Source organism: Muntiacus reevesi, chromosome 8, assembly GCF_963930625.1.
Source record: "Muntiacus reevesi chromosome 8, mMunRee1.1, whole genome shotgun sequence".
NCBI classification, from domain to species: Eukaryota; Metazoa; Chordata; class Mammalia; order Artiodactyla; family Cervidae; genus Muntiacus; species Muntiacus reevesi.
The window spans coordinates 15,702,342-15,714,948 of record NC_089256.1 but is presented as its reverse complement, the minus strand read 5'-3'; the positions used below and the strand labels follow the sequence as shown (position 1 = coordinate 15,714,948).

Here is a 12,607-nt window from a genome sequence, read left to right as displayed (position 1 = left end):
CTCTTAATAGAAATCTATTTATTTAAAATGTGTAGTATCTAAATCCATTGTGTGTAAATAAGGCAACCTTTATAATTACATTTTAAATACATTAAGAAGTATATTCTGAAACTTTGATTTTTTTTTTTTTTTTAGATGTACTGGACAATGCCAAGAAGCCTTTAATGCCAAGTCAGAGAAGCCTCCAGGTCCTCCTGTGGGTCATCCCGCTCCTGCAGGAATTTGAAAACACTGGCCAGCACCACACCTCTCATGATCAGAGGACCAGGAAACACGCCTCCGCCTCCAGCAGTGGTATCAGGAAGCCAAGAACAGGTGCCAGAGATGACGGGCTGAGCACACCTGCACCAGCCCCATTCCGCCTCCTCCCCCAGGATCTCGCTGCTCCTGCCACATACCGGGGTGATGACTGCAGCCACGCCGAGGGGCTGCTTGAGGACGAGAGCCCGCCTTTCTTTCGCTGGGGTGGAGATGATGTCTCCGTAAACATGGCGGGCTTCCTCTGAAAACCACTCTAGGAAGTTGGCAGAAGAGAGAATTTCTCCCTGTGCCTCCTTCAGTGGCTTTCCACTTTTAGCTGTAATTATCTTGGCAAGGTCATCCTTATTTTGTATCATTAAGTCATACCACTTGCGAAGTAAAGAACTCCTCTCCTTAGCCGAGACCCCCCTCCAGCTGCAGAAAGTCTCGTAGGCAACGCGCACGGCGGCGGGGGCCTCCGGCACCCCGCAGTCGGCCACCAAGCCCAGCTCGGCGCCGCTGGCCGGGTCGTGCACCGGGAAGGTGGCGGCTGCCGAGACCCAGAGGCCGCCCACGAAGCCGTCGGTGCGCAGTAGGGCCGAGGAGAGGCCCACCGGGCCTCGGGCGTAGCCGCGGATGGGGGCCACCGGGCAGTCGGCACGGGGGCGGCAGACCCGGCTGGGAGGTGCCCGCCGGAGGTGCGGAGCCGGGCAGCTCCGGAGCCGCAGGCCGAAACTTTGATTTTTAAAGAATCTAAAATTTTATCACTTCTTCACAATCCTATAACATTATTACCCATTACTGATAAGTACTGAGGCTTTAAATAAAATAGAAACCAGAATAATTCAAATATCTTTTGAACATTAGTGCACAGCAATTTCTAAAATGTAGGTAGCTTCTTAAACTGGTTTTACTGCTTGTAAATTTCAAAGTAATTACAGAAATAAACTGGAGTTAAATATGTGAATTCAGAAAACCTAGGTTTAAATTTTGGGTCAACTGCCAATGATTGACCACACAACCACTTTAGCATACTAGGCTTTTTTTTGGTGATGTGGGTCTTCGTTGCTGTGTGAGGGCTTTCTTTAGTTGGGACAGGTGAATGCTACTCTCTAGTAAGCATGTGCAGGTTTCTCAATGCAGTGGCATCTCTTTTTGTAGGGAATGGGCTCAGAGGGCGTGTGGGCTCAACAGCTGTGACACGCATGCTTAGTTGCCTGCCGGCATGGGAATCCTCAGGGTGCGAGCGTGCTCAGTTTGTGTCCAAATCTTTTTGACTCTATGGACTGTATGTAGCCTGCCGGGCTCGCTCTTCTGTCTACGGGATTTTATTGGCAAGAATACTGGAGTGGGTTTCCATTTCCTACTTCAGGCGATCTTCCCAACCAGGGATCAAACCCTCGTCTCCTGCACCGCAGGTGAATTTTTTACTGCTGAGCCACTAAAGAATCTTCCCAGACCAGGGATCAAACCTGTGTACTCTGCATTGGGAGGCGGATTCTTAATGATTGGACTACCAAGCAAGTCCAACTTACACTATTTAAACCAATTTTCTTCCTTTTACACTGAAATACAGTTTTAATAGTTGATTAAACAAAAAAAATTAGGTCAAAGAGCTAAGCACAATGCTTTGAGGATGAAACACATTCAGTAACTTATTTTTAACTATCAATAATGTGCACATGTGAGATTTGAGAGTTGGACTATAAGAAAGCTGAGCACCGAAGAACTGATGCTTTTGAACTGTGGTGTTGGAAAAGACTCTTGAGAGTCCCTTGGACTGCAAGGAGATCCAATCAGTTAATCCTAAAGGAAATCAGTCCTGAATATTCATTGGAAGGACTGGTGTTGAAGCTGAAACTCCAATACTTTGGCCACCTGATGCAAAGAGCTGACTCATTTGAAAAGACCCTGATGCTGGAAAAGATTGAGGGCAGGAGGAGAAGGGGACGACAGAGGATGAGATGGTTGGATGGCATCACCAACTTGATGAAATGAGCTTGAGCAAGCTCCGGGAGTTGGTGATGGACAGGGAAGGCTGGTATGCTGCAGTCCATGGGGTTGCAAAGAGTCAGACACGACTGAGTGACTGAACTGAACTGATGTGCACATATATATGCAGAGTGAATAAATGTATTTGTTAGCTGCTCAGTCCTGTCTGACCCTCTGTGACCCTATGGACTGTAGCCCATCAGGCTCCTCTGTCCATGGGATCTTCCAGGCAAGAATACTATAGTGGGCTGCCATTTCCTTCTCCAGGGGATCTTTCTGACCCAGGGATCGAACCTGGGTCTCCCACACTGCAAGCAGATTTTTTTACCTTTTGAGTCACCAGGAAAGCATGCCAGATTGGATGAATCAGAAATTGGAATCAAGACTGCCGGGAGAAATATCAACCTCAGATATGCAGATGACACCACTCTAATGGCAAAAAATGAAGAGGAACTAAAAAGCCTCTTGATGAGAGTAAAACAGGAGAGTGAAAAAGCCGACTTGAAACTCAACGTTCAAAAAATTACGATAATTGCATCTGGTCCCAGCACTTCATAATAAATAGATGGGGAAACAATGGAAACAGTGAAAATTTTATTTTCTTGGGCTCCAAAATCACTGTTGAGAGTGACTGAAGCCATGAAATTAAAAGACACTTGCTCCTTGGAAGGAAAGCTATGACAAACCTAGACAGTGTATTAAAAAGCTGAAATATCACTTTACCCACAATGGTGCGTATAGTCAAAGCTATGGTTTTTCCAGCAGTCATGCATGGATATGAGAGTTGGACCATAAAGAAACTTTAGCACCAAAGAACTGATGATTTCAAATTGTGGTGCTGGAGAAGACTCTTGAGAGTCCCATGGACTGCAAGGAGATCAAATCAGTCAATCCTAAGGGAAATCAACTCTGAATATTCATCGGAAGGACTGTTGCTGAAGCTCCAATACTTTGGCCACCTGATGTGAAGAACTGAATCACTGGAAAAGACCCTGATTCTGGGAAAGACTGGAGAAGGAAAAGGGGCAGCAGAGGACGAGCTGGTTGGATAGCATCACTGACTTAATGGACATGGATCTGAGCAAACTCCAGGAGAAAATGAAGAACAAGGGAACCTGGTATGCTGCAGTCCATGAGGTCACAGAGTCAGACAACTTAGTGACTGAACAACCACCACCACCTATGTTTTTTGTGGCAAAGACAGGGTTTTATATATATATATGTATGTATGTATGTAAACCAATTTCTGACAAAATGTGGTCCACTGGAGAAGGGAATGGCAAACTACTTCAGTATTCTTGCCTTGAGAACCCCATGAACAGTATGAAAAGGCAAAAAGGACACTGAAAGATGAACTCCCCAAGTCAGTAGGTGTCCAAAATGCTACTGGAGATCAGTGGAGAAATAATTCCAGAAAGAATGAAGAGAGGAAGCCAAAGCAAAAACAACACCCAGTTGTGGATGTGACTGGTGACAAAAGCAAGGTCTGATGCTGTAAACAACAATATCGCATAGGAACCTGGAATGTCAGGTCAGTGAATCAAGGCAAACTGGAAGTGGTCAAACAGGAGACGGCAAGAGTGAATGTCGACATTTTAGGAATCAGCGAACTAAAATGGACTGGAATGGGTGAATTTAACTCAGATGACCATTATATCTACTACTGTGGGCAAGAATCCGTTAGAAGAAATGAAGTAGCCATTATATTCAACAAAAGTGTCTGAAGTATAGTACTTGGATGCAATCTCAAAAACGACAGAAAGTTCTCTGTTCATTTCCAAGGTAAACCATTCAATATAATGGTAATCCAAGTCTATGCCCCGACCAGTAATGCTGAAGAACCTGAAGTTGAACAGTTCTATGAAGACCTACAAGACCTTCTAGAACTAACACCCCAAAACAATGTCCTTTTCATTATAGGGGACTGGAATGCAAAAGTAGGAAGTCAAGAAATACCTGGAATAATGGGCAAATTTGGCCTTGGAGTACAGAATGAAGCAGGGCAAAGGCTACTAGAGTTTTGCCAAGTTAACGCCCTGGTCATAGTAAAAACCCTTTTCCAACAACACAAGAGAAGACTCTACACGTGGACATCAGCAGATGGTCAACACCGAAATTCAGATTGATTATATTCTTTGCACCCAAAGATGGAGAAACTCAATACAGTCAGCAAAACAAGACCAGGAGCTGACTGTGGCTCAGATCATGAACTCCTTATTGCCAAATTCAGACTTAAATTGAAGAAAGTAGGGAAAACCAGTAGACCATTCAGGTATGACCTAAATCAAATCCCTTCTGATTATATAGTGGAAGTGAGAAATATATTTAAGGAACTAGATCTGACAGACAGAGTGCCTGATGAATTATGGACGGAGGTTCCTGAAACTGTACAGGAGACAGGGATCAAGACCATCCCCATGGAAAAGAAATGCAAAACAGCAAAATGACTGTCTGAGGAGGCCTTACAAATAGCTGAGAAAAAAAAAGAAGTGAAAAGCAAAGGAAAAAAGGAAAGACATACCCATCTGAATGCAGAGTTCCAAAGTAGAGCAAGGAGAGAGAAGAAAGCCTTCCTCAGTGATCAGTGCAAAGAAACAGAGGAAAACAACAGAATGGGAAAGACTAGAGATCTCTTCAAGAAAATTAGAGATACCAAGGGAACATTTCATGCAAAGATGTGCACAATAAAGGACAGAAATGGTATGGACCTAACAGAAGCAGAGGATATTAAGAAGAGGTAGCAAGAATACACAGAAGAACAGTACAAAAAAGATCTTCACAACCCAGATAATCACGAAGCTGTGATCACCCACCTAGAGCCAAACATCCTGGAATGTGAAGTCAAATGGGCCTTAGAAAGCATCACCATGGTCTACGGCCATACCACCCTGAACATGCCCGATCTCGTCTGATCTCGGAAGCTAAGCAGGGTCGGGCCTGGTTAGTACTTGGATGGGAGAAAGCATCACCATGAATAAAGCTAGTGGAGGTGATGGAATTCCAGTTGAGCTATTTCAAATCCTGAAAGATGATGCTTTGAAAGTGCTGCACTCAATACGCCAGCAAATTTGGAAAACTCAGCAGTGGCCACAGGACTGGAAAAGGTCAGTTTTCATTTCAATCCCTAAAAAACGCAATCCGAAAGAAAGCTCAAACTACCACACAATTGCACTCATCTCACACAGTAGCAAAGTAATGCTCAAAATTCTCCAACCCAGGCTTCAACAATACGTGAACCGTGAACTTCCAGATGTTCAAGCAGGTTTTAGAAAAGGCAGAAGAACCAGAGATCAAATTGCCAACACATGCTCGATCATCAAAAAAGCAAGAGAGTTCCAGAAAAACATCTATTTCTGCTTTACTGACTATGCCAAAGCCTTTGGCTGAGTGGCTCACAATAAACTGTGGAAAATTCTAAAAGAGATGGGAATACCAGACCACCTGACCTGCCTCTTGAGAAATCTGTATGCAGGTCAGGAAGCAAGTTAGAACTGGACATGGAAAAACAGACTACTTCCAAACAGGAAAAGGGAGTACATCAAGGCTGTATTTTGCTTATTCAACTTATACGCAGAGTACATCATGACCGAGTACGTATCGACTGCAGCACTTTCACATTGGGCTGTATGAAGCACAACCTGGAATCAAGATTGCCAGGAGAAATATCAATAACCTCAGATATGCAGATGACACCACCTTCATGGCAGAAAGAGAAGAACTAAAGAGCCTCTTGATGAAAGTGAAAGAGGAGAGTGAAAAAGTTGGCTTAAAGCTCAACATTCAGAAAACTAAGATCATGGCATCCGGTTCCACCACTTCATGGCAAATAGATGGGGAAACAGGGTCAGACTTTATTTTTTGGGGCTCCAAAATCACTGCAGATGATGACTGCAGTCATGAAATTAAAAGACGCTTACTCCTTGCAAGTAAAGTTACGACCAACCTAGACAGCATATTAAAAAGTACAGACATTACTTGGTCAACAAAAGTCTGTCTAGTCAAGGCTATGGTTTTTCCAGTAGTCATGTATGGATGTGAGAGTTGGAGTATAAACAAAGCTAAGCGCTGAAGAATTGATGCTTTTGAAATGTGGTGTTGGAGAAGACTCTTGAGAGTCCTTTGGACTTCAAGGAGATCCAACCAGTCCATCCTAAAGAGATCAGTCCTGAGTGTTCACTGGAAGGACTGATGTTGAAGTTGAAACTCCAGTACTTTGGCCACCCGATGTGAAGAGCTGACTCACTGGAAAAGACCCTGATGCTGGGAAAGATTGAAGGCAGGAGGAGAAGGGGATGACAGAGGATGAGATGACTGGATGGCATCACTGACTCAATGGACATGAGTTTGGGTAAATTCCAGGAGTTCGTGATGGACAGGGAGGCCTGGCATTTTGCAGTCCATGGGGACGCAGAGAGTCGAACATGACTGAGCAACTGAACTGAACTGAAACCAATTCAATCAATATTACTATATTTTATCTTCTTCATCTCTATTTTATAAAATGGATCTTTAAAAAATGTCTTAATCTATTCCAAACTGCATTTATATTCCAAACTAAATAACCTCCATCACTAGATTACATTTTAACAAAAATGAGTAATCATACATTTCCTATAAGAATAATTAAATCACATCCAGAATTAGTAGAGTGTAGATAAAAGATTGCATGACACCTTCTATTCCGTTAATAAACTGTTAAGTTTTAAAAGTATAGAAAGGAAAGTAATTTGCCCAATTTCCTGAAGAATAAAATAAGAAACTTAAGTCTTTGCTACTCTGCACATCAGTGCATAGCCTATTCATTCTACAAGCAAGAAATATACTAAGTATTTAGTTCTAAAAGATATATATGATGTTCCCATCAAGGCACTTATTAGTCAGTTACTCAGACACTAAAAAATTAAATAGCCCAAGAGATATTAAATAAAGTGGTATACCTAATCTTTAGAAATACAGGCTTGAAATAGATGGCTAGTTACTTACTGTCTGTGAGATTCTGGACAAGAACTTTAATCCTCTGAGTTTCAGCCTCAATAATATCCATTTTAGAGTTATTTGTGGGAATTAAATGGGATTATATATGACCTACTAACATGTATATGAAATAATTAGCACAGTGTCTCACTTATTATAAACAATACATGACAGTTATAAATAAAAATCCATTAAGTGGTTCAGAAACTAAATGATCTCAAAATACAGTAGATGGGACTTCCCTGGGGATCCAGTGGTTAAGAATCCATACTGCTAATGCAGGGGACAGGGATTCGATCCCTGGTCTAGAAAGATCCACATGCCACAGAGTGAGCAACTCTACTTACCCCAAACACTGAACCCCTGTGCTACAAGGGGCTGTGCTACAATGAAGCACAGCCCCTGCTCGAAGCAATCAGAGAACACCTGAGCACAGCAATTAAGACCCAATGCAGTCAAAAAACCCCACAGTACAAGGAAAGATTAAGGTAGTTAGGAGGGTTCAAAGAAGATTCGAAAAATGATATGAACTTTAATGGATGACATATGAAGGTACATCCCACACAGAGAGACCCTAATAGCTAAAAGACAAACATGGCCTAATGAGTGCACCTGCTTAGCTTAGTGGTGGGCTTCTGTAGGTAAGGAGCAAGCCCAACTCTGAAGGGTCTTCAGAGTGAAGCTACAAGTACCAACATGTATTACCACTTAGTGCTTTGCATAATAAAGACATACCCGACAACCATCTAATAAATCTTCAGGTGCCTGAAATGCACTGACATCCAAATTTTCCAGATTTTCAATTGTAGGTTCCAGTTTGCTACTAACTGAATTACACATTGATTCATTTATGCAGCTTGCATTGATGTTAGAAATATGGCTGACATCTGAAAGAGTACGACCTACATATTAAAAACAAAGATGCATAAATTTATGGAAATAAAATAACTGATTACATATTTTCCTATAGATAAACTTTTCTTATACCACAAGAGTCATGAACAATTTCTAAAGTAAAATTCAAATGGTTTTAATGAAATCTTGGGGGTCAAGTATGAAAATGGAAAATGAATCTAATTAAGGTTCATTTTAATGAAAATATACTTAATATATTCTCTTAATAGTGACTGGCTTCCAATAAAAATCTGAAGTTGCTGACTTCAAGGTCAAGGAAGGTTATATTTGAAAAAAAATTGGTAACATTTGTTATATTGCCAACAACAAGTATATATGGTACTTCCAAAACAGAAATGGTTTTTAAATTTTATATGAATATAGATGATCTATAACAACTGTGGCAAACTAATAAAGAAATGGGACTAATATCCACATGCCAGTCAAGTTTTAAAAACTTCATTATTTTAAGTCTTTACTAATATTCTTAATTTCTTTAACCATCTTGTGCATTATATAAGGATATGAAAGAAAGTAGGTATTCATTAGAAAAAGAAATAGCAGAAGTTCTGGACTTTTTAAATATCATTTGGTTATTTTATTATACAATTATACCTGGAAACAAAGCAGGAAAAGATAAGAATTCCCTACTGTATCTCATTGATCCTATTAACAAATCAATTCTTACACAGAAAACTGTCTTAAAAATGACTGTTTAATCCCAAAGAGACTTACTATCAATTGTGTTGATATGGCCAGTAGGAGTTGAAGTATCAGGCATACTCTTTGTTTCTGATCTAGGCTCTGTCTTGTACATGGATTCATCCTGACAAAAACCTTTCTCAACACTGTCAAAAAACCATTGTGTGGTCACACAGTGTACATTCCATCTTTTGGCACATTCATATTTTTGACCTATCATGTCAAATAAAAAAGAGAGAAATGCAAGCTGTTAAAATCTATCTTTGCAGAAATATTTAAATGAAAGCTTATGAAAAAAATTCACCTGAAACAAAATGAAAATTAACAGCAATTACTCTTACTTTTAAACAGTATGCTATACAGTGTATTAAAAGGCAATATATTAGGTTACTATCCAATTATATTTTCTGTTGTGTAAATACACATGCTATGTGAGGGGGTTTATGTTTTACAAAACTGCAGACAGAAGGCATTAGTGGGGTAACTGAAGTAATATTTCTGAGTATAGCTTCGATCACTTAAATTCTTTAAACCAGCTTCTTAATCTGTAACATGTGGATAACTCACAGAATTAAGTGGTTTTATGCTTTTCATTTTAAACTAATTACTGTGCATATATACACAGATATATTTATGTGTATATATACTTTAACTCCTACTTAACACAAGTATTTAAATTGCTCTGACACCCTGAAGAAGCCGGTCTATCTAGAGCATCTACTGCTCAGGAGATTCTGACTCTCAGTTTCATACTATAAGGAATACGGGTTAAGGGATAACTATATTTATAATTTATAGAGATATACGAGGATGAATAAGCTTAGATGGAAACAAAGGTGACATGATACAATAAAACATTTTGGAAAGTAGTTTCAAAATACATATTTCTAATATAAAACATAAAAACAATTTTTTTTCAATTAAAGTTGTTCACAATCACACCTAGGAAGAAAAAAACAACTCTGATGTCTATGTGTAGGTAAAAAGAGACAGTAAAAATGCTAATAAAATTCTGTTCTCATCAACTTTTATATATTTTAAGACAACTGGTAAAAATATTCTCCAGAATAGTTATAATGGTTATAGAATGCCAAAAATAATTGCAATTTTAAGGAACCCCTTTTCCTGGTAATATATTTTTCTTTTACTAGTTCCATGTTCTTCAAGGTGTATCTTCAAGTTAAAACTTGCAGTTTACTCAGTAAGGTTAACTCATTCAATTAAAAATGAAGCCAAGCCTTTAAAACTCACTATTAGAGGGCTTCCCAGATGGCTCGTGGTGAAGAATCTACCTGCCAATGCAGGAGACACAGGTTCAATCCCTAGTCCAGGAAGATCCCACATGCTGTGAAGCAACTAAACCTGTGAACCATAACTATTAAGCCTGTGCTCTAGAGTCCAGGAACTGCAACTACTAAAGTCCACATACCCTGGACCCCATGCCAGTTAACTAGAGAAGCCACTCCAACTAGAAAGCAGCCCTTACTTGCTGCAACTCAAGAAAAGCCTGTGCATCAGCAAAGAACCAGTAAAGCCAAAAATAAATAAATAAATAAAATTATTTTATTAAAATTACCATTAGATAAAAAAAAAAAAATCAGCTTTTGTGTTAAACTCATCTAAATCTTTCGAGTACTGGGTGGCTGTGTGGGGACTTAAAAAAAAAAGAAAAAACCCAAAAGACCAGGCATTAAGTTTAGATAAAACACCCCTGGAAATTCTTATTTTTTAATATTTATTCAATGATCTGGACCAGTCTGTAATTTTTCTAGATTATAAACCAAACTATCTTTGCAAGAAAAAAGAAATGTGCATGTTTATGAAATATCAGAAGTGAAAGGTATTCTAGAATGATCTCAAAATGTTGAATACTAGAAAATATTGCATTCATCTATTTGTGAAACAGTTTTACCTTTTGGTTCTTGCACAATGAGATGTGTACACTCATTCATTTTCAATTGTCCCATGTACTGTCCTCCATGCTTTACTGTGAGCTGCTGAACCGATTTCCTGTCTAAGGTACACAAGCCAGTCACACAGATTATGCAACCAAGAAAAATAGGACACTTGAAGTCTTCCATGTTTATATCAGTATATCTAGCTATTTTCCTGGGGAAAATGAACCAAAAAAAAAAAAAAAAACCCATAAATTAAGATATCAAAACACCAGACAGTTTAAATTTTATCTGAAGAATGACAAACAACAGAAATAACACTAATGCTCTCCTCATTTTTTTAGGAATTTAATCAATATTAAGGGAAACTGACAAGCACACTTAGAATTAAATTAACTGCTCATCTAGCTCAAACCATGTCTCTAAGAAAATTAATGTTTCAGAGTTTCATATAAAACTGTTTTAAGGGAAAATATATATATATATTTCAGTAACTATAAATCCATGCTGGTCAAAGAAGTGCATTTTCCAAACTTCTAAGTCTAAATTTCTAACTAAAAACTCAAAGGGTCTTTGGTTGCCTACTAGAAAAACAGACTTTTAATCCTTTCGCTATACTACACAAATAATAAGCAAAGATTTTCAGCAGAATGCCAACAAAAATACCATCATTCTGCTGCCCTGGTAGGCAGGTGTGCTGATCAAACAGGCTAGTAATGGGGGTGCCAACAGAGAGAGACGTTTAAAATATGCTGGATGGAGCTGAAAGGAAGACTGGAAAATGTCTACTTAATTTAAACAGTGGTAACTAAATACTTATTGGTTGGTAATCTAATTCTAAGGGAAACTCAATTCTATCTTTTGAAATAGGCTCTAAGCTCTATGAGGCCAAGGATGCTGTCTTGTTTTGCTCTCCAGTTATATCTAATGCCTAGCTCAGGACAGGTACATAAAATGGGTTGAATTAACATTTACTGAATAATTACATCTCAGTTAATGGCTTATATATGTTTACATTCAACCTTAAATATGTCCCTTTTGGGAGGAAATACAAATACCAAAGTGGCTAAAATTTATCCTCCATCCTAACATGAGGGCATGGTACTGAAGGCTAATGCAACATAAAGTCACAGTGCCACACAGATTCTCTCACTGCTGAAAACAATCTTATTATCAAAGAATTTCTTATCTTGTAGCTAATGCTAAGTCCATAGCCCAGTCTACCTAACAACTTATACCTTGATAATAAGAACTTCTAGATTATCTTTTGTTTACATTGGAGAAAAGAGTAATGATCCGATTTTTGTCCCAAAATAACAAATCCATAGGGGATACCATAAAAACTCCCCTAGGAAAACTCATAATATGCCAAAATGATAACATTTATTCAAATCTAGAAAATATCTAAAATATCTCTTACTTCTCCTGTGACTTCTCCCAAAGTGTTTTTATCCAAGAAGGAAGCAAAATAGGTTTCTTTAGGTTTGCAGCAACTAAGTATTTTTTACTACCAACTTCTCCAGCAATAAGGTGAGTTACTGATATGTTAAGGTCTCTGTATACGCGTCCACCCATCATTTGTACATATTTATGAACTTCTTCCTGTAGCCCCAAAAGAAAATTATTAATACAGAAACAAACAATATTTCTTACATTTTTAAATACACTGTCCCATAAACATTGTTTGTTGTTGTTAGCTTGAACACACAAATATTTCTCATCACTACAAGTTAAATATTCATGAATTTACTTTTTAGAAGATAAAGTATAAATTTTAGAATTACCTTTATGCACATTATTTTCCTATGTTTATCTTTTGCAACTCCATGAATTTAATTATCTTGCTTCTACAGTGAACACTATATATTTTAAAATACTATGAAGGACTGATGTTGAAGCTGAAACTCCAA

The 12,607-nt window shown here is 38.8% G+C and overlaps 1 protein-coding gene across 3 annotated transcripts in view; it reads right to left on the bottom strand.

The window, feature by feature from the left end:
- TOPBP1 (DNA topoisomerase II binding protein 1) overlaps positions 1 to 12,607 on the bottom strand; it is a 76,219-nt gene that overhangs the window by 55,927 nt on the left and 7,685 nt on the right. For all 3 annotated transcript variants that reach the window (XM_065942858.1, XM_065942859.1, XM_065942860.1), the window contains 4 exons: positions 12,118 to 12,299; positions 10,715 to 10,911; positions 8,836 to 9,015; positions 7,942 to 8,108 (listed from right to left, as the gene is read on the bottom strand). In XM_065942858.1, coding sequence (XP_065798930.1) covers positions 7,942 to 8,108; positions 8,836 to 9,015; positions 10,715 to 10,911; positions 12,118 to 12,299 — 726 coding nt within the window. The remainder of the gene's footprint in view (positions 1 to 7,941; positions 8,109 to 8,835; positions 9,016 to 10,714; positions 10,912 to 12,117; positions 12,300 to 12,607) is intronic.